Here is a 21630-nt window from a genome sequence, read left to right on the forward strand (position 1 = left end):
TAAAGAATGACTACTAGTAGTTTTTCTACTGCTACAGACCTTTTTGAGTCGTTAAATGGACTCGATATAAGTGATATCCATGAGTTCGAGGATAAAATCATAACCCCAAAGGGGTATAGCCAGGCTATTGAAGAGGTAGAAATATCTAATAGGTTCCTTCACACTTCTAATGTCTTGGACTGGAACTTACTCGATCTTTTGCAACCAATGCCGAATTCAAATACACTACAGGTTCCAAGTGATTTGAATGAAAAAAACCAGGAAAGAAATGATTTCATACCTTTAAGTATGATTTCTTGTCCGGAACCGGTGAGTAGGACACAATATCACTTTCACAGAGTAGGTATTGAGGGTGAAATTTCTACTTATGAAGAGAAAGTTAATATCGAGGATGTCTTAAATGCAAACTCCGCAAATTCTTTATCACTAACAAGAAAAATCAATCCTAATGGGGACTTGATAAGGGGTACCACAAATCAATTACCATTTACACCTGGTGGTCTTGATAAAGATGTAGTCGAAACAGGATCAGACTCTGTAGTTGCGAACAATGAAGCAGGAACAAAGCTATTATCAAGAGATGAGTTTGGTCTATTCAATATTCCGCCAGGATTGGAAAGAGGTATCACTCCAAACATTGAAACTAATAACCAAACGACCCAGAAGGAGCTAGAAGAAATTGATAGATTATCAAAACTTGAGAACGATGAGCAAAATAAGCAAGAGATTCAAAAATTAAGAGATCTAGAACATGATAAGATATCTTCATCTGCTGTAGTTGATGAATCTCTGGGTACATCAGAGATTGACGAATTACTTCCAGTAGATCTCAATTTTGGTAGGCATATTAGAAAACTTAACAAGTCTTCAGATAGGGTGGAGTGGGCGCATATGGTAGATTTGAATAGTAATATGGATAATTTCAATGACTTGGTTCCAAATCCTGCTCGTACATGGCCATTCGAGCTAGATACGTTCCAAAAAGAAGCGGTTTATCATCTAGAACAAGGTGATTCGGTGTTTGTAGCCGCTCATACATCTGCAGGGAAAACAGTGGTCGCAGAATATGCGATCGCGATGTCTAAAAGAAACATGACAAAAACAATATACACTTCTCCAATTAAAGCTTTGTCAAACCAAAAATTCAGAGATTTCAAGGAAGATTTCGATGATATCGATGTTGGTTTAATTACAGGTGATGTGCAAATTAATCCCGAAGCAGATTGCTTGATCATGACAACAGAAATTTTAAGATCTATGCTTTACCGTGGAGCAGATTTAATCAGAGATGTGGAATTTGTTATTTTTGATGAAGTTCATTACGTTAATGATCAAATGCGTGGTGTTGTATGGGAAGAGGTCATAATTATGCTTCCCCAACATGTGAAGTTCATCTTGTTATCAGCTACTGTGCCAAATACATTCGAGTTTGCCAATTGGATTGGTAGAACTAAGCAAAAGAATATATATGTGATATCAACACCTAAACGTCCTGTGCCATTAGAGATTAATATTTGGACTAAGAAGAAACTAATACCTGTTATAAATGATAAAAGGGAATTCTTGCCAAGGGGTTTTAGAGAACATAAGGATTTACTTACCGACTCAGTTGTTTCCGGCAGTGACCCAAGGAGTCAACAAAAAAATGGAAAACCATCAGGGAACCAGAAGACTATTACCAAAGGATCCAAAGGCGTTGGAGCAAAAGGTTCAAACAAATCATCCTTTTTTAAGTATGATGGTCCTACAAAAGCTACCTGGTACAACCTACTCAAACATCTCAAAGCAAATGATCTTCTTCCAGCAGTTGTTTTCGTTTTCAGCAAAAAAAGATGCGAGGAATATGCTGATGCAGTTGAAGGTGCCGATCTCTTGAATGCAAAGGAGAGATCTGCAATCCATATTTTCATCGAAAAATCTATTTCTCGTTTAAGAAAAGATGACAGAGAGCTTCCTCAAATCTTAAAGATTAGATCGCTATTATCAAGGGGTATTGCAGTGCACCACGGTGGTCTCTTACCGATAGTAAAAGAATTAATTGAGATTTTATTCGCAAAAGGTTTTGTAAAGCTTTTGTTTGCCACAGAAACGTTTGCTATGGGTCTAAATTTACCTACGAGAACAGTAGTGTTCAGTGAGATATCTAAACATGATGGTGAGAAAAAGCGCAATCTTCTCCCTGGTGAATTTACTCAAATGGCGGGAAGAGCTGGACGTAGAGGTAAAGATAAAACAGGGACTGTCATTGTCATGTCTTATAGCAGACCCCTTGACGAAGCGTCATTCAAAGAAGTTACTTTAGGTATCCCAACTCGTTTACAATCTCAGTTCAGATTGACCTACAATATGATTCTTAATCTTTTAAGAATTGAAGCTTTAAGAGTGGAGGAGATGATTAAGTTCTCATTTAGTGAAAATAGCAAAGAGACTTTAAAGCCTGAGCAAGAAAACATGATAAAAGAATTACAAGCTAAGGTTGACTTAATTGATATTAGCAAGTACTCTGAAGAGGACATTAAGGAATATGAATCTGCTTATAATTTAATATCTGGTTATTCTCAGACTTGCGTTGATATTATGACCGAAATTGACGAAACAAGAACAATAGGAAAGAGATTAAGTGTAGGAAGATTCATAATATTCAGAGATAAAAATGGAAATCCAGTTGCAGGGTTCGTTTTCAAATCTAACCCACCAAAGGGAACTTGTGTTGTACTAAAACTAACACGTCCAATGTTATTGGGATCTGAAAGTGTCAACCACCTTCCATCCCTATTCTTCTTTGCTAATTACTGCTCTTCTCATCTATCAACGTGGAACTCTATCAAGGGCTGCTTGGATCTTGAAATACAAGAAATTTCAATATTTGATATTGAGGTGATTTCGAAGTTCATATTCTCAGATGTCAACGGTAAATTTATTAACAGCACAAGTGAAGAGCAGAGGAAATTGGCTTGTGAATTCTTATTTAGTGTCTCCAGAAGAGTCCAGAAGACTAAAGATCTAACATTAGCTTCAACACCTTCACTAAAGGTTCAGCAATCTGTTTTGCAAATTCAAAAGATAGTAGCAGACTTACATCGGCTAAGAGTTGTTGAAGATGAAACATTTGGGAAAAAATTCGAACCCTTCTACAAGCGCTTTGAGTTACAAAAGGAGATAAAAAACATATATCATATGATGTCGGAACAAAATCTCAGTCTCTTGCCAGATTACGAATCACGTCTCAGCGTATTAAAAGAGACAGGATTTATAGACTATAATAACAATGTGTTATTAAAGGGAAGGGTAGCATGTGAAATAAACACAGGTTACGAATTAGTTCTTACGGAATTGATATTGGACAATTTCCTTGGTGACTTTGAGCCTGAAGAGATTGTTGCTCTTTTATCAGCATTCGTTTATGAGGGACGAACTAGGGAAGAAGAGCCTCCAGTTATAACTCCAAGATTGGCTAAGGGTAAGGAGAAAATTAAGGAGATCTATTCTAAAATGCAAGAAGTGTCGGAAAGATATCAAATTCCTGCAACACAAGAGGAGGCAGAGTTTTTAGAGAAGAAGAGATTTGCATTATTGAATGTGATATACGAATGGGCAAGAGGTCTTTCATTTAAAGAAATTATGGAGATGAGTGTTGAGGCTGAAGGTACTATAGTTAGAGTAATTTCAAGACTAGATGAAGTTTGTCGTGAGGTCAGAAATGCTGCAGTCATCATTGGTAATTCCGTCCTTCATCAAAAGATGACCCAAGCTCAGGAACTAATTAAAAGAGATATTGTGTTTGCTGCCAGTTTGTACTTATGAGAGAAATGGATTCTTTTATATATATATAATGCAGTTTATATAGGATTATAGTCTGAAAAGCTTCCTTATCGCAGGCTTGGTGATTTCATTTTGAATCAATTCACTCATCACCATTTTTTCATTGCAATGTGCCAAACAGGCTACTACAGTATAAAAAACAGAGAGATCCATTCGCGTAATAGCATTTGATGAAAGTTCATAATGAGGAAGGGGAAAACGCGCCAGTTTCTTCACACCCTTCGTTCGAAGAAACCTACTAAGGACTTCCCTGGTTCTATGATTGGTCATGAAAGCTTTCTGTAAACTAGTCATATTTTTCCTCATGTTCATAACATTTAATTGACTTTTGGTCGCTATGAACTCCGATTTCAATAGCGTGCTTCCTTCCAGCTCTAGACGGGCGAATCCATAAAATCTTGAATCAATTTTAAATCTTGATGACTTTGAAACGTATAAACATTTTCGCAGTTGACTGATCGGAGGTAATATAAGCTCGTACTTGGTAGCATTCAAAACATTCAATATACAACTTATTCTCTCATCATCTTCTTGCTGATTTCTTTTTGGTAAACTTCCTCTTGTACGTGCAATATTTGCCAGAGTTCTAATACAGGGAGTCGCAGATAATACAGTATTTCTAAGCATCACAATGTCCCGCATAACCCCTTGATGTACCTACATAGACCGAGTTTCTGCCCACAATTTAAGTACTACTCCATATTTAGTGTGCGAAGAGTATATCTGCTGGAATCTTCATCATAAGTTCATGTAAAAAAAAAAAAAAAGAATTGAGCTCATCGCTCATCGCTATTCCATTTTGACATGAGGAATAACAAACGTAAATGCAAGAAAGAATATGTGTTAGCAAACTAAACGACTGATTAGTCTTACATATAAGAGCACATAGACTAATATACAGAATGGCTGTTAAAGGAAGCTCGTCTGGGAGCAAAAAAAAGAGCAGTAGCTCTTCTGGCAGCGCAGAAGAATCCTCAAAGAGTAAGTTCAAGCTTCCTAAGGAATATATAGTACGTCCATGCACCAACGAAGTTGCAAATAATGCGGAAGCCATCGTTGAAATTGATACAGAAGTGATGGAAGCACTGGAGTTGAAGAATGACAGCTTTTGTATTGTTTCTAAGCCAGGAGAAAATGGCATCGTAGCCATTTGCAAAGCTTCCAAAGATGAATCAGTCCTGAATAATGTAATAAAGGTGAGTAAACCTTTACGAAGTGTTGGAAGTTTACTTCTAGGTGACAGGTTAGAGATTAGAAAACTGCAGAAACAGCCAGTTTATCTAGAATCGGTGACTGTGGGCAGTTTACAAGGTATAGAACTACCTTCTGATGGCTTGATAGCACAGACCCTTGACAAATGCGGTCTTTTGATGCCTGGGATGATCTTTCGTTCAGTAGAACTTGATAAGGACACAATAGTAGATCTTATTATCAATGATATCAACGATAATTCCTCCGATCTTCCAGATATGTCCAAGTTGAATATTTCAGATAAACCAACATCTATGGATAATGTGAGTAACTGCTATTTGTCTCCACCAGGCCTTTTCAATAAGAAATCCACTAAGATCATAACCACAACGGAAAGGGAGGTTGTTTCAAAGTATGGTCTTCCTCAACCAGTACTTTATAATGCCGTAGGTGGGCTTACAAAGGAAATTTCCACTTTGAAAAGCACTGTAGAGCTTCCATTACACCAACCTCAACTATTTACAGATTTTGGCATTACTCCACCTAGAGGTATTTTACTACATGGTCCGCCAGGTACAGGTAAGACTATGCTTCTTAGATGTGTGGCAAATGAAACAGACGCACATGTATTGACCATCAATGGACCTTCTATTGTTTCGAAGTACCTCGGTGAAACTGAAGCCGCATTAAGGGAAATTTTCAATGAAGCAAAAAGGTATCAACCTTCTATTATTTTTATCGATGAGATAGACTCTTTGGCTCCAAGTAGAGCTAGCGATGACTCCGGAGAAGTTGAAAGTAGAGTTGTAGCCACCTTATTGACCTTAATGGACGGCATGGATGGGAGTGGAAGACTTGCTGTTGTTGCGGCTACAAATAGACCAAACGCCATTGATCCTGCCTTGAGAAGACCAGGGAGGTTTGACCAAGAGATCGAAATCAGCATTCCAGATGTCGAGGCAAGACACGATATTCTTAGAAAACAATTTAGCAGAATGTCAAACAAGAGGCAGCTTCTAACGGCGGATGATGTTTTTCAAATTGCCTCTAAGACTCATGGTTATGTCGGTGCTGATTTAATTGCTTTATGCAGAGAATCTGTAATGAAGACAATTCAAAGAGGCCTACACTCAAAAATTGAAAGAAGTGAGTTAAAGGTTACTTTTGATGACGTACTTGATGCAATGGTTGATATTCGTCCAAGTGCTATGAGAGAAATTTTCCTTGAAACCCCTAAGGTTTATTGGGATGATATTGGTGGACAAGAAGAGTTGAAGCTCAAAATGAAGGAGATGATACAACTCCCATTAGAAGCAGCTGAAACATTCAATAAACTTGGCGTAAGTGCACCTAAAGGTGTTTTATTATACGGCCCTCCAGGGTGCTCTAAAACTTTAACAGCTAAGGCATTAGCTACTGAGTCTGGCATCAACTTCTTAGCCGTGAAAGGGCCAGAAATATTCAACAAATATGTCGGTGAATCGGAGAAGGCGATCAGAGAAATATTCCGCAAGGCAAGAGCGGCTTCTCCATCAATAATATTTTTCGACGAAATTGATGCATTATCTCCAGATAGAGAATCCGGCAGTGGTACTTCAGCTGCCAACCATGTTTTAACTTCCTTACTTAACGAAATTGATGGTATTGAAGAACTTAAAGGCGTTATCATCGTCGCTGCAACAAATAGACCGGATGAAATTGACCCTGCGCTTTTGAGACCCGGCAGGTTGGACAGGCATATTTATGTCGGTCCACCAGATTTCGACGCTAGGTTGCAAATCTTGAAGAAATGTACTAAGAATTTCAATATAGATCCTTTAGAAGTTGATCTAAACGCGCTCGCAGAAAGTACTGATGGATGCTCTGGTGCTGAAGTGGTTCTTTTGTGTCAAGAAGCTGGTTTAGCAGCTATCATGGAGGACGTAAATACAAGCAAGGTTGAACAACGTCATTTCACCAAGGCTTTGGCAGGCATAGCGAGAGGCATAACTCCAGAAATGCTCGAATATTACTCAGCATTTGCTTCGAGAAGTGGTATATCTGCCTAGTAGTTTCTCAACGTATATATTTTGGATAATCACGTGACCACTTTTTGTTTATATGTGCAATAAAGTAAAATATGATGGACATGAGAATTAGACATAACTAAATATATACAACCTTAAAAAAGAGGTAATGAATAAAGACGTGGAATACACGGTGACTTAAAGTCAATTGTTAAGTTTTGAGTGAATATAGATCTCTAGATTGGAAACACACTCAAACCCTCACTCAAATGGTAACAAAATTAAACACGAAGCGTTACGTTAGAGCTAATAGAGACTCATTCATACATGCGGTCGAGGCATTTCAAGGCCATTTGAAGCCAATAACATTGGTAGTGGACAATAATGCACTACAAACTTTGGACTCTATATTTACTTTTAGTAAATTAAAGCAGGAAACACAGGTGGAAAATGTTGTTAAATGTGATGAAGAAGCATCGTCGGTACTTCACGCCTTAATTGATGACACAACGGTGGTGTTTTTAGTCGATGTGAGAAGTGATTTAGTACTTAACAAAGAGATGGAGAAGCTACTAAGAGAACTTCGTTCATCTTCTGTCAACATAATAACAACTACAAATAATGGAAGAGATACAGAACAGGGACTCATAAGGGACTACTTACGCGAGATTATTCCTTTGGAGCTAGTCCTAGTGAAATGGCATATATTACCGATGGAGTCGTTAGATGATAACGTCTTGGATTGTAACATCTTAATGAATTCAGAAGGAAACAATTTGTATTACCCCAAGAATCCATATTATAGGAATGCAACTGTAAACATTTTGGTGAATAATCTATCTGATTCGGTTGTGTCAATTCTCGAAAAGGAAAACATAACGCTAATAAAGAGCGTAGCTCTAGGGGAAAATAGCAAACGCCTAATTGATATTATACAACAGCGCTTAGAGCTATCAGATACTACTGAAAAGAAATTTATTAGAGATGCAAAGTTCGGAAAGCTAAAATCAGGGGAACGAAATGATCTCATTGTTTTTGAACGTTCATTAGATACTTTGACACCAATGATGACTGATTTAACTTATTCTGGAATTTTGTCTGAAACCAAAAGAATGGATTTCACTCCTAACGATGATGATATATGGGATCAGCTGAAGTTTCTGAATTTTGGTGCAGTGGGATCTAATCTTAACACGTTAGCCAAAGATTTACAAATGAAGTACGAGTCTCGTCATGAAGCCAACACAATATCTGAAATCAAGAACTTTGTGGACAATCTTGGGGATTTACAATCTAGACAGGAAGTGCTAAAGAAACACACGGTCCAAAGTTCTGAGCTCATGGATTTCTTGAAGGAGATAGATTTTAAAGACACAATTGATTTTGAACATAACCTATATGAAAATTCACTAGATTCTTCAACCGTCATTAACAAGATAGTCGAAATGATGTGTTTCGAAACAGAAGAATCTAATATACTCCGCCTCTGCTGTCTGTTCTCACAAATTAAGCAAGGACTCAGAGAAAAGGATTTCACTGCATTAAGACAAGAATTGGTAGATACATTTGGTAACGAAATGATCTTTAAACTAAAAGCGCTAGAAGACTATAAACTACTTTCTAAAAAACATTTAGAGAACTCGAAAGACTATCAATCAATTATCAAAGTTTTCGATACAATGCCTGATGTAGACATAGAGCCATTGAAACCACGCGATATGAATTATGCATTTTCTGGAGCAGTTCCAATCATGTCTAGATTGTTACAGTCGATGTTTGATAGAAGTGTTTTCGTGAAGAATAACAATTCGATCTTGCAATCATTTATTCATTCAAAAGAGCCAACACTAACGCGATTGGAAACATTACTAGCGGATATGAAGATCCCAGTAGATGAGAGGAACTGGATTAATAAGGATGGGAAAATTATTGGGGACGTAAAGAATGAACCTGATTTAACTTTACTAGTTTTTATCGGGGGGATTACTCGCGGAGAGATATCTACTATCAAGTTTTTACAAGAGAGGTTGAGAAGCATGGATATACCCAAAGAATTTGTCATTGTAACAGATGGAATCATAACCGGGAACGAAATTTTCGCTAAAGACATCAGCGCTCCAATGAAAGCTGCTGTAAACTGAGGAGAGATTGACGCAAGAGGACCGAAATAATGATAAAATAGGTTGTTAAATTAAATCCTATATATAAATAGAACCATGAAATCGAATTGTACTTATAGATTATTATTATATATATATCTTGTTCTTTCTTTTTGTTTGCTTCCTTCGTCTTCTTTTAGAGGATTGTTGCATGTTGATAAAAAAGAATAGTAAGTAAGTAATCCAGCTTTCCAGCGTTTAACTTGTTGTGAATATTTGAAGGAGTACTACAGACGTTCAAAAACCGGGCGCCTCCTTCATGTTCGTTTGCTCATAAACAAAATAAAAAAAAGGAATAATAGTAATAAAATAGGACTAAAGGGTGGAGCGTGGTGTGTTCAACCTTTGTAAAAAGTAAATGAATGCGTCTTATAGTTTTTTTGTTTTTTAATTCTTGTGGGTTCGCTTTTGTCTCGCTTCGCTCCACTAAGTGAACGAAGTACGCATGTATGTATTAGTGTAGAGAGAATAAGAGTAAATGTAATAATGGAATGATAAAACCGTCAAAAGACAGAGGAAAGAACTCAGAGACTTGCTCTAGTTTTCAGCAGCCTTTTGTTCAGCCAACTTAGCATAGTAAGCTTCTCTCTTGTTGATAATACCCTTGTGGAAACCCCACCACCAGTAGGAAGCCATAGCACCACCGATAGTGAAACCAATGGTAATATCAGCCAAAATTCTCTTTCTTAGGGTACCGGTAATTGGAGCAATTGCAGACATTGTTGATTGTGTATGGGAATATGTGATTCTGTAGTCTAGGAACACTATACGGTAGAATAACAACACCTAAAGCTGTATCACCAAAACTTGTGTTTCCAATACAAAACAGGATTAAAATCCAGTTTTCATTTTCATTTTCATTTTTTATTTTATTTTATTTTATTTCATTTTCATTTTCGTTTTATTTCAATAGTGGAAAGAGCCTGCTTTTCCTCTTTATTCGAACAACGAGTTTTTTTTTTTTTTTTCTGTCAACTATTACGAACACACAAGACCACTAAATGAAAGCAACAGGGAAAAGGACCAAACAGTTCATTGGTCCTGAAACTCCCATTGAAATGCCAAAATCATCACATCTCCACAATCCGCGAAAATCCAGAAAAAAACACACACACAAGTACCTTATTGCGCTGGTTCTTGTAATTCTGTCATGACGCTCATTTCGCTGACGCTATCTATGCCTATTCTGTCGCTCCGTACCTTCCCGCAGTGTACGGACCAGAAAAAAAAATAATGGTCCGACTGACAGAATTACTTTGCACCGCTACACTGTACAGTAACTTTTAAAACCGAAATCACCTTTCAACCAATCATAGCTTAGCTGGACACTTCATCTCAAATCCTCGTACATAGCGATCCGGCGTTTTCGCACTTTGTCTTTTTTTTATTTCTTTCTTCTTTAACCAAAAACGGCACGCAATACGCGGGGTTGCTTGAGGAACAGATGTGTTACCCGGGTTTATACCTTCCCCCCGAATGGTCCGACGCTCCACTAATACGGCATGTATTCGATTTTTTTTTTTTTTTTTTTTTGCTTGGTATAGTATGTAGCAGTAGAATTGGGTTCGAAATCGTTATATTTCATTGGAATATTAGTGTGATATTTATTTTTTTTTGGATATGAGAAAAAATGCAAGTTACAATTGGTAAAGTAACTCTTTACTTCGCTATTGCAAGTGTAGTCTCATTTCTTGAAAGTGACTAGTTCGGATAATCATTAAAAACCAAGCAGCTCAGCCAAACCAAACGAAATATAAACAAAGATGTTCAACCAAGTTACTAGACTAGCCACCAGAAGAGCCTTCTCTGCTACTGTCAAGCAATCCAGTCATTTCCAAGAAGGTGTTTACTCTAACATCCCAGTTAAGATCCACAACAGAAAGATCCCATACGCTTTTGTGCACTTTGGTTTCTTCGCTCTAGGGTTTGCTGTGCCATTCATCTCTTGTTACGTGCAATTGAAGAAGTTCGGTGCCTTCTAATTGGGGGGATTTGTTTTGGATTTACTTTTATTAACTTCATTTCACACTGCCAATAAAAACAAAAAACATATAATTTAACAACCAAATCTTACTGGCCACTCTATGACCGAGTGTTTGAACAGGATCATCATATATTCAAGAAATGGCAAAGTCCACATCACAATTTAATATGAACAGAACGAAGCACATACGTTATTAAACAGAGAAAAAAAAAAAAACATATTGAAATTTTAACATTGAAGCACTAAGGAAGTACAACGGGGACCCGCCTCGTCTATTTATTTCTGCATCAAGCTGTTAACTGAACGAGAGATGTGAAAAAAAGAACGAAAACTGGGCAGTACTGGCCTACCAGTCTCCCTTTTTTATTTTTTTGCTTCTTTAATATCGTGTTTAGTTCTTAAACATATAGGTTTCTAATTAACAAATAACGCAGAATACTATTATTCTTATCCTTATTCTTATTCTTATCTCAACTTCTTTTAGACACGCGAGATACATTTTGTACTCACTTTTTGAATTGGTTTCGCGAGTATATAGAGGAATTAATATTACTTCTAGAGTTTATCCCTGTGCTTGTCTGAGACGAGTTTATTCGCATGTACGATAGTATGCCTCTCGACGATATGGTCGAGGTGCTGCTTCTCCTTAACTTCAATCTTTCCAAAGCATTGGGAAGTGGTTTAGACACGGCCCCCTGTTTTGAAAGCGGTTTTGAATAAGAGTTTGTGCTCTTTGACGAGGTATTCATCACGGTTGTCTGGGGTGTTGTCGGTACAATAGGGTCTTCTATTTGATGGATCTTATTTATTGACGTGGATTCTGCAAGGATATTTGTAATGCTGGAAGAAGAAGAAGAAGAAGAAGAAGTGGGCTCTTGCCCATTGACCAGACTTCGCGACGGTTTCGACAACCTGTGCGAATTTTGTAATTTACTAACGAAGGACTCGTGGTTTTCCGAACTCACATCATTTCTTGCATTGAATATATTCCTACTAACAGTTTGAGACCCTGAAAAGGGTGCCACAGTAGCACTTTTACCCATTCGGAGTTCGTTTTTTAAAGCGGTGTATTTATCTAATTCTTCCTTCGCTTGGACCAATAACTCCCGTTGTCTGTTGCATTTTTCCTGTAGTTTCACACACATTTGGCGATAATACCCACACACCTGAACCATCGAGTCCCACTGAAAGTTCGCTACCGTATACAAAGGCTCGAGCTGTGAAGTGAACGGCTTAAAAAACGACTGAACTTCGGTCGGCAATTTCGATGAATCATCATCCAACGGAAGCACTGACACCCTCTCTATCCCACAAACGGGACACACCGTAGTGCTGCCATTACAGTGCTTGCTACACACAATATGTGCACATGAGGTCAACCAAAATTTCCCGTTTTCGGTTTCCGAGTTGCTGCTATAAGGTTTATGACATTTAGAACAGTTGACCCAAACCTGATTTAAATCGACTGGTCTGGATGGCATGGTGCAAGCGACACTATATTTAAGAAACACACCTTTGGGTAAACCGTTATCCAGCAAATATGAAGTGTCAAAAGCAAGAAGAAGTGCTCTAAAAATGCCTATCTCTCTGGTGTTCTTCTTGTCGCTCTTCCCTACATTTAGCCGCTGAACGTTTATAATGACACTTTCAGCATTCACTCATACCTAACGAGTATTGTAGTAACTGCCAAATTTTTTTTTTTTTTTGAAAAAGATATCTGCACCAACACAATTACCCGGATAGATCAATTCACGTGACATTGAAACAAACAAACAAAAGTTAGAGAAAGCGCCGGCGAAACGTTTAACAGCCAAAAAAAAAACCAATGAACGAACGCCTGGACCGGCGTATTGACCCACCCACTCACCTATTATGGCAAACTGCAACTGTGGACCCCGGCTCTATGCGCACCGCTTCCAATCTGTACTGGGGCGCCGTTCCATGCCTTTGTATTTCCGGTTTTTTCTTAGTCTCTGCAACTGAAAGCCCGGGTTTCCCATGCTCGGTTCCCCATGTTCTAGTAGTTCGTTTGTTTGCTTGTTTGTTCCCCTCAGCGATGAATGACTCTTCTGTTGCATGCCTAGCTCTCTTTGTAAGAAATTTCACTATTACATATGTTACATAATATACAGAAACATAGGTATTTTATATATATGGGATGCTGAATCAAAAGGAATGCTGCCATTTCGGAAGTTACAGTACACTTGCCTAGTGGTCAGTCAGTTAGTCAGTAAATCATTCAGGCAGTGAGTTGCATGCACCTTTAGAATAATCCAATAGGTAATTATTTGCAAGATGAAGACCACAGTCATCAATGTTCACCGCCAGTTTTCCAGCTCAGCTATGGCAGGATTGCGCAAAATCAAGGTGCAGACACCAATTGTTGAGTTAGATGGTGATGAGATGACCAGAATTATTTGGGACAAAATCAAGCAGAAGCTTATTTTGCCATACCTGGACGTGGATTTGAAATACTACGATCTTTCAGTGACCAACCGTGATGCCACAGATGACAAAGTTACTGTTGATTCTGCGAATGCGATCAAGAAATACGGCGTAGGTGTCAAGTGCGCCACCATTACGCCAGATGAAGCTCGTGTGAAGGAGTTCAACTTGAAGAAGATGTGGAAGTCGCCTAACGGTACAATCAGAAACATTCTAGGAGGCACTGTGTTCCGTGAACCAATTGTGATTCCAAGAATTCCTAGACTAGTGCCAGGGTGGGAGAAGCCAATTGTCATTGGTAGACACGCTCATGGTGACCAGTACAAGGCGACTGATTTGATTGTCCCAGGCCCAGGTAAGCTAGAGTTGGTTTACAAGCCGGGCGATGGCTCTGAGACCAAGACGCTAGAGGTGTACGACTATAAGGGCCCTGGTGTTGCTTTGGCTATGTACAACACAGACGAATCCATCCGTGGCTTCGCCCATTCATCTTTCAAGTTGGCTATTGCCAAGAAGTTGAACCTCTACTTGTCTACCAAGAACACCATTTTGAAGCAGTACGACGGTAGATTTAAGGATATCTTCCAAGAGGTGTATGACAGCGACTACAAGGCTGAATTCGAAAAGCTAAACATCTGGTACGAACACCGTTTGATCGATGACATGGTTGCTCAGATGATCAAGTCCAAGGGTGGTTTCATTTTGGCCTTCAAGAACTACGACGGTGACGTTCAATCTGATATCGTTGCTCAAGGGTTCGGATCCCTTGGTTTGATGACGTCAGTGCTAGTGACCCCAGACGGCAAGACCTTCGAAAGTGAAGCCGCACACGGTACCGTTACCAGACACTACAGACAATACCAACAGGGTAAGGAAACGTCCACCAACTCGATTGCATCCATCTTTGCTTGGACCAGAGGTCTAGCTAAAAGAGGTGAATTGGATAACACACCAGAAGTCGTGAAATTCGCCAACTTGTTGGAGTCTTCCACTCTAAACACTGTCCAAGAAGACGGTATTATGACCAAGGACTTGGCTCTAGCTTGTGGCAAGTCTGATAGATCCAGTTACGTTACCACTGACGAATTTTTGGATGCTGTCGAAGCCAGATTCAAGAACGACATTAAGTCTTTGCAATGAATTGTAGAAGAAGTATGCAGCCAAGCCTGCTGTTATTAAGTAAGAATACCAAAGTAAATTAAAGATATATCTATATTCGTGATTATTGTCATTATTATTAGCAGCCATTCAGTTTGCTATTACGCTTGCCAAAGGGTATTTGCATGAACTTGCAAGTACCTTACACTTAGATGCCCCATTGTTACCCTGTTTTTCTTTCTTTTCTCCCAAGTTTCTACAAGGGAAACCGTTTGGGATCGTCATCGTGTCAAGAAAACGCCAAAAGTGAAAAAAAATATGAAATGATCAGTCTTAAAAGAAGTTTAGTGACATTTGGAAAGAGAGTGCCGATACAAACACGTTGCGTAAGAGCACACTTGAAATAAACAATTTTAGAGACGGCTTTAATTTTTTTAAGAAAAAGGAAGTCTCTAAGGGAAAGAATCTTATAACGTATATTTACTGTTGAAGTTAAAACCATACTGTACTAAACTCGAATCGAAGAGCCTTTCCTTTAATTCGCTTTTATTAACATTACTACTATAACTAAAAATAAAACAAAAAACAACATGTCTATCGAAAACTCTGTTATTGTTCCTGCCTACCACGAAAGGCTAAACATCAAGCCATTGACCACCAGACTATTCCAAGCTCTAGGTAAAGAAGGATCCAACATCACCGAATTGATCTTTGTTGATGACAACTCGCAAGATGGTTCTGTTGAAGAGGTGGATGCCCTAAAGAAGCAAGGTTACAATGTTAGAATTATTGTGAGAACGGACGAGAGAGGTCTCTCCTCTGCTGTTTTGAAGGGTTTCCACGAGGCCAAGGGTGAATACTTGGTCTGTATGGATGCTGATTTGCAACACCCTCCAGAAACAGTGCCACAATTATTGGACTCTTTGAGAAAACACCCATTCGTATTGGGTACCAGATACGCTCCAGGCGTTGGTATTGACAAGGACTGGCCATTGTACCGTAGAATCATCTCCAGCGGTGCCAGATCCATGGCTAAGCCCCTAACCTCTGCCTCAGACCCAATGAGTGGTTTCTTTGGTCTACAAAAGAAGTACTTACTGCATAAGGACGCCAAGAACATCAACCCTAAGGGTTTCAAGATCGCCTTGGACTTGCTAGTCAAACTTCCACTTCCTGCTGATCAACCAATCGGCGAAGTGCCTTTCTTCTTTGGTGTCAGAACCGAAGGTGAGTCTAAATTGAGTGGTAAGGTCATCATCCAGTACCTACAACAATTGAAGGAATTGTACAACTACAAGTTCGGAAGCAACAACTTACTGCTGTTCTTCTTGTTCTGGACCATCCTGGCCTTGTACATCCTGTACCAAGCGTACCATTTGGTTTTCTAAACTCAATGTAATATCATATCCATGTCTAATTACTGGCCCGGTTTTACTCAATCACCTAGTCTAGCGAAACAAGTTATCAACAAACTACTTATATATATACTCACATATATATATTATTAAATACGCGCGCCAATGAACATTTAGTAATAGTATCCTCGAAGCACCAACCGGTTCGAAGCATGGCGCTTCTCAGGTCCCTCTTCTGCTCCCAGTTGCACCAGTTGCACCAGTGGCACGTTGCACATTGCTTGATGCTTGCTTGACTCAAAAAGATTCACAAAACGCGGAGAGGAACAAACCGAAAGGAAGGAAAAAAAAAAAAAAAAAAAAAAAAAAGAGCACAGCAGACGGAAATATGTACCAGCATGTTACCCTGACTACCACCGACACTTGAAAACCCAAAAAACTACTGATTTTCGAAACACAAGGCATAATAAAGGCAAAAGTTCCCCATAGCAAATAAAGGGTTTCTCAGATACAGAGCACATATACTAATTACAGAGTTTTGAACAAAAAAAGGTTCTGCAAGTGCAATAGGACATAGGAATATTAACAAGTGTTTCATAAGCTTCAAAGTAGCTTAATTTTGACTTTTATCTCAACATATCTTGGACTTTGGTTTGGATTTGGTGTGGTTTTTTCAGGGTTTATTTTTACGGGGACATTACTCTACGAGGTTTTCTGAATAGAAAAAGGGATTAGAGCCGCAAGAATGAGAGTAGTGCTCTTAAGATTGAGCGACAATGGGGAACCGAGGGTGAGTTGTTCTTACAACCATGGTGTTTTGACGTTGCCATCACTTCCTATTCCGCCAGGAAGAAAGCCGGAAGAGCCGCTGTACACTGTTCGTTTAGTGGTTGCTGCTGGTTGTCCAGTTGCTAGGGATGGTTTAATATGGACCAATTGTCCTGAGAGCCACGAGGTTGAATTTGACAGGAACAGGTTCCACAAGAAGTACATTCGAGCTAGTTTCCACAAGGATGATGAGATTGACTTAGAAGTTTATAGTCCGGGGTCGTACTGTTTTTACATTTCGTACCGAAATGAGTCGAATGAGCTTGAAACGACCAGGAAGTTTTATTTTGTGGTGCCCCCATCGCTTTATTTGAATGGGACATTCTTGCCGTTGAACTCCATCGCTTTGCAGAGCGTTGTTTCGAAATGGATGGGTAAAAATTGGGATCCAATCTTCAAGAAAATCGAAAGCAAGGGATACAATATGATCCATTTCACTCCTCTTCAGCCCAGGGGCGATTCGGATTCGCCGTATTCGATCTACGATCAATTGGCGTATGATCCAGCATTTTTCGATAGTCCAGACGATGTTAAGAAGATGGTTGAGGTGTTGCATAAGAAACACAATATCTTAGCGCTAACCGATGTCGTGTATAATCACACGGCAAACAACTCGCAATGGTTACTCGAGCATCCCGAATCGGGATACAATCAAGAGACTGCCCCACATTTACTTCCTGCTATAGAATTGGACAAATCTTTGCTCGACTTCAGTAATAAAATGAAAAGGCTTGGCTATACCACAGAAATTACTAGCGTAGAAGACTTAATTGGAATTATGGATGGTATCAAGATTCACGTCTTGGGGTCCCTCAAGCTATGGGAGTTTTACGTCGTAGATATCGAACAGACTTTAAAGGATTTAGCAACGGGCTGGGAGTCCGCTCCAATAGACTCATTGAAAGTACCTGACGACGTCAAGAACGATCTGGTAAAGTTAGCCGCATTTGTTCGAATCGCATGTGTAAACGACGGGTTCGGAACTCTTTCAAAGAGATTCTCAAACACTTTGAATACAAATAGGTTTGCACAAGTTCTCAAGCAAGTGTATGGCGAAAAGTGGAACGATACAGTAGAGAGCCAAGCGCACAAAATCCTCGATGAGTTGAACTTGCCATTATACAGGGAATACGACGATGATGTCCGTGTAATTTTGGACCAGTTGTACAACCGTATCAAATATCTTAGAATTGATGATAATGGGCCTAAAATGGGGCCTATAACCACTGAGAGCCCATTAACCGAGCCATACTTCACCAGGTTTACCGGCAATGATGGAAAAAGCTATGCTCTCGCTAACAATGGATGGATTTGGAACTCTAACCCTTTGGTTGACTTTGCGTCGAAAGATTCCAAAGCCTACTTGCGTAGAGAAGTTATAGTGTGGGGTGATTGTGTCAAATTAAGATATGGAGCGAAACCTGAAGACTCGCCTTATTTATGGCAGAGAATGTCGGAGTACACAAGATTGCAAGCCACCATTTTTGATGGTTTCAGAATTGATAACTGCCATTCAACCCCTATCCATGTTGGTGAGTACTTCTTGGATCTTGCAAGAAAGCACAATCCTAATTTGTACGTCGTGGCTGAGTTATTCTCGGGATCAGAACAAATGGACTGCATTTTTGTCGAAAAGCTAGCAATTTCGTCATTGATTAGGGAGGCCATGCAAGCTTGGTCCGAACAAGAACTTTCAAGTCTTATCCATAGGCATGGAGGTAGACCAACAGGCTCATACCGGTACATGCCTCTTGATGATTTTGCTTATAATCCAGAATTGGAATTGGACGAAGATTTCGTCACTTTCAAAAACAGTTCTGCTAATGAATTCAAATGCATTTCTGAAATCAAGATCCCTAAATTCTTATCGGCTACTCCTCCTCATGCTTTATTCATGGACTGCACCCATGATAACGAAACTCCTTACGAGAAGAGGACAGTCGAGGACACTTTACCTAATGCTGCTTTGGTTAGTTTAAGCTCTTCTGCAGTTGGATCAGTTTACGGCTATGACGAAATTTTCCCTCATCTTCTTGATGTCGTGAAAGAAAACCGTCAATATTCGGTTGTTCCTGGAGACGGTATCTCGATTGTCAAGAAAAAGTTTAATGCTATTAGAGCGGAAATTGCAAAACAGAGCGATGATATAGATGATTCTGAAATGCATGTTCATCATGATGGTCAGTTTATATCATACCATAGAACCCACGCTAGAACTGGACATGGTTATTACTTGATTGCAAGGACCAAATTCAATGAATATCAGGGAGACCAACCATCTCCATCGATAAAACTAGCAGGATCAAGTGTTGAATTATTGTTCAGCTATTCTCTAGTGAAAACCGGTGGTTTACCAGAGGACGATGACAAAGAAATCAAGGGTATCTCCACTAAACTTGTCGAGCTGACTGGATTCAATATTCAGTATGATGAAGAAAAGGGGGACAGTTCGGTAGACTTACCAAGCAATTTCCCAGCTGGTTCTATTGCTGTATTCAAAACAAAACAGAATGGGGTCAGCAAAGACCTAGATGAGTTCATTAGAACGGGTGCAATCAAAGCTACGGAAAAATTGAACCTACATTCTTTGAATGCCGTATTATACAGATGTGGCCAAGAGGAAGCTGATACTAGTGCCAACAGAAGTGGTGTGTATACGATTCCCGAGTATGGTCCGTTAGTGTATTGCGGTCTTCAAGGATGGGTCTCTGTACTAAGGGATGTCATATTTAGAAATGATCTTGCACATCCATTGAGTAAGAATTTAAGATTGGGCCATTGGGCGTTAGATTACGTCGTAGACAGACTTGATTACTACAGAGATATTCCAGGTGTAACTGATCTTCAACAATGGCTGAAGGACAGATTCGATAGAATTAAAAAAGTTCCATACTACTTAGTACCTCGTTTCTTTGCTTTGGTGATTGGGATCGCCTATGAATCATGCAGATTCAGAGCTATTTGTCAAATGTCAAAGAATATTGGACTTTCCAATCTCTTCGTACAAAGTCTTGCAATGACATCCATTCAAATGACGTCGGTCATGACCTCTACGTCTTTGCTACCAGACAAGAATGTATCTTGTATGGCAGCAGGTTTGCCGCACTTTAGCACCCAATACATGAGGTGTTGGGGTAGGGATGTTTTCATCTCCATACGTGGCTTACTTTTGACTACAGGACGCTTTGATGAAGCTGAAAACCATATTCTTGCGTTTGCCAAGACGTTGAAACATGGTCTCATTCCAAATCTTTTGGATGCTGGTAGAAATCCCAGATATAACGCAAGAGATGCAGCCTGGTTCTTTGTGCAAGCTGTTCAGGATTATATAAAGATAGTTCCAAATGGAGAGGACATCTTGAAGAAGAAAGTGAAGAGAAGATTCCCACTGGACGACCGTTATATTCCTTGGACCGACCCAGAGGCCTTCAGCTACGAGACTAGCATAGAAGATATAATCTACGAAATTATATCCAGACATGCGAAAGGAATCAAGTACAGAGAAGCCAACGCCGGGCCAAACCTTGACAGGGTGATGAAAGACGAGGGCTTCAATGTGGAAGTACATGTTGATTGGAGCAACGGTTTAATATTTGGCGGTTCGCAGTTTAACTGTGGTACGTGGATGGACAAGATGGGTGAGAGTGAGCTGGCCGGATCTGTTGGTATACCAGGAACGCCCAGAGACGGGGCTGCCATTGAGATCAACGGTCTATTGAAGAGTTGTTTGAGATTTTTAATTGAGTTGCAAGACAAGGGGTTATTCCAGTATACTGACGTTGAAAAAGCGGATGGGAGCAGAATATCGTTGCAGGAGTGGGATGCGTTATTGCTGGAGAACTTTGAGAAGAAGTTTTACGTTCCAGAGAGCCCTGAGGATGACGCCAAGTACGACATTGACAGGAGTCTAGTGAACCGGAGAGGGATTTATAAAGATCTCTACCGTTCAGGAAAAGCGTATGAGGATTACCAACTCAGACCGAACTTCGCCATTGCGATGACGGTGGCACCCGAACTCTTCACTTCGGAGTACGCTTACAAGGCGTTAAACATTGCAGACAAAGTGATCAGGGGTCCCGTGGGAATGCGTACCTTGGATCCTAGCGATTACAACTACCGCCCTTACTACAGAAACTCCGAGGACTCTACAGATTTCCTCACTGCGAAGGGAAGAAATTATCACCAGGGTCCTGAATGGGTGTGGTGCTACGGATATTTCTTGCGTGCGTTCAACTATTTCCACTTCATCACCAACCCGCTAGCGTACAATGCTGCACGAAACACCCCTTCATCCTACCTCTACCAACAGCTATACAAGAGGCTCGACGGGCAGCGCAAATGGATAAGTGATAGCGAATGGGCCGGCTTGACGGAGTTAACAAACAAAGACGGAGAATTCTGCGCGGACTCCTCTCCAACACAGGCCTGGAGCACGGGATGTCTGCTTGACTTCTTCTACGATTTGTGGAACGGCTTTGAGGAGTGATGGGCCATTTCCGCCTTTCCATTATTAGCAAATATACTACATATATATATACTACATATAAAAGCACAAGAAATAAACATACAGGATACAGATCGCCCCTCCCACCCCACATACTACTACGCTCAGCGCAACCCAGCCCAGCTCAGAAGGAAGAGTCTAACCCCATTTATTCTTTTTACGTTTAAACCACGTGACCCTCAACTGTGGCGATCCCCCATTTGAAGGCTATTGTAACGTTTTCGGAAAAATTAGTAAA

General features: G+C 39.8%; 10 protein-coding genes across 10 annotated transcripts; 7 read left to right on the forward strand and 3 right to left on the reverse strand.

The window, feature by feature from the left end:
* Positions 1 to 6: 6 nt before the first annotated feature.
* On the forward strand, positions 7 to 3804 carry SKI2 (SKI complex RNA helicase subunit SKI2; the record flags this gene model as incomplete). Its single annotated transcript, XM_022819776.1, has 1 exon — positions 7 to 3804. The coding sequence occupies one exon, from the start codon at positions 7 to 9 to the stop codon at positions 3802 to 3804; it is 3798 nt and encodes a 1265-aa protein (XP_022676308.1).
* A 45-nt stretch (positions 3805 to 3849) lies between these two features.
* Positions 3850 to 4464, reverse strand: KLMA_40464 (beta tubulin; the record flags this gene model as incomplete). Its single annotated transcript, XM_022819777.1, has 1 exon — positions 3850 to 4464. One exon carries the CDS (start codon positions 4462 to 4464, stop codon positions 3850 to 3852), a length of 615 nt encoding a protein of 204 aa, XP_022676309.1.
* A 260-nt stretch (positions 4465 to 4724) lies between these two features.
* On the forward strand, positions 4725 to 7061 carry AFG2 (AAA family ATPase AFG2; the record flags this gene model as incomplete). The annotated part of the gene is made up of 1 exon (XM_022819778.1): positions 4725 to 7061. The coding sequence occupies one exon, from the start codon at positions 4725 to 4727 to the stop codon at positions 7059 to 7061; it is 2337 nt and encodes a 778-aa protein (XP_022676310.1).
* Positions 7062 to 7288: 227 nt separating this feature from the next.
* VPS33 (tethering complex ATP-binding subunit VPS33) lies at positions 7289 to 9160 on the forward strand (the record flags this gene model as incomplete). The annotated part of the gene is made up of 1 exon (XM_022819779.1): positions 7289 to 9160. The coding sequence occupies one exon, from the start codon at positions 7289 to 7291 to the stop codon at positions 9158 to 9160; it is 1872 nt and encodes a 623-aa protein (XP_022676311.1).
* A 555-nt stretch (positions 9161 to 9715) lies between these two features.
* Positions 9716 to 10232, reverse strand: COX9 (cytochrome c oxidase subunit VIIa; the record flags this gene model as incomplete). Its single annotated transcript, XM_022819780.1, has 2 exons — positions 9716 to 9964; positions 10203 to 10232. 2 exons carry the CDS (start codon positions 10230 to 10232, stop codon positions 9716 to 9718), a joined length of 279 nt encoding a protein of 92 aa, XP_022676312.1.
* A 709-nt stretch (positions 10233 to 10941) lies between these two features.
* Positions 10942 to 11160, forward strand: COX8 (cytochrome c oxidase subunit VIII; the record flags this gene model as incomplete). Its single annotated transcript, XM_022819781.1, has 1 exon — positions 10942 to 11160. The coding sequence occupies one exon, from the start codon at positions 10942 to 10944 to the stop codon at positions 11158 to 11160; it is 219 nt and encodes a 72-aa protein (XP_022676313.1).
* Positions 11161 to 11668: 508 nt separating this feature from the next.
* CST9 (SUMO ligase CST9) lies at positions 11669 to 12643 on the reverse strand (the record flags this gene model as incomplete). The annotated part of the gene is made up of 1 exon (XM_022819782.1): positions 11669 to 12643. The coding sequence occupies one exon, from the start codon at positions 12641 to 12643 to the stop codon at positions 11669 to 11671; it is 975 nt and encodes a 324-aa protein (XP_022676314.1).
* Positions 12644 to 13457: 814 nt separating this feature from the next.
* Positions 13458 to 14747, forward strand: IDP1 (isocitrate dehydrogenase (NADP(+)) IDP1; the record flags this gene model as incomplete). Its single annotated transcript, XM_022819783.1, has 1 exon — positions 13458 to 14747. One exon carries the CDS (start codon positions 13458 to 13460, stop codon positions 14745 to 14747), a length of 1290 nt encoding a protein of 429 aa, XP_022676315.1.
* A 548-nt stretch (positions 14748 to 15295) lies between these two features.
* On the forward strand, positions 15296 to 16093 carry DPM1 (dolichyl-phosphate beta-D-mannosyltransferase; the record flags this gene model as incomplete). The annotated part of the gene is made up of 1 exon (XM_022819785.1): positions 15296 to 16093. One exon carries the CDS (start codon positions 15296 to 15298, stop codon positions 16091 to 16093), a length of 798 nt encoding a protein of 265 aa, XP_022676316.1.
* A 712-nt stretch (positions 16094 to 16805) lies between these two features.
* Positions 16806 to 21374, forward strand: GDB1 (bifunctional 4-alpha-glucanotransferase/amylo-alpha-1,6-glucosidase; the record flags this gene model as incomplete). Its single annotated transcript, XM_022819786.1, has 1 exon — positions 16806 to 21374. One exon carries the CDS (start codon positions 16806 to 16808, stop codon positions 21372 to 21374), a length of 4569 nt encoding a protein of 1522 aa, XP_022676317.1.
* Positions 21375 to 21630: the final 256 nt, after the last annotated feature.

Source organism: Kluyveromyces marxianus, chromosome 4 (genome assembly GCF_001417885.1).
Source record: "Kluyveromyces marxianus DMKU3-1042 DNA, complete genome, chromosome 4".
In the NCBI taxonomy this organism is placed as follows: Eukaryota; Fungi; Ascomycota; class Saccharomycetes; order Saccharomycetales; family Saccharomycetaceae; genus Kluyveromyces; species Kluyveromyces marxianus.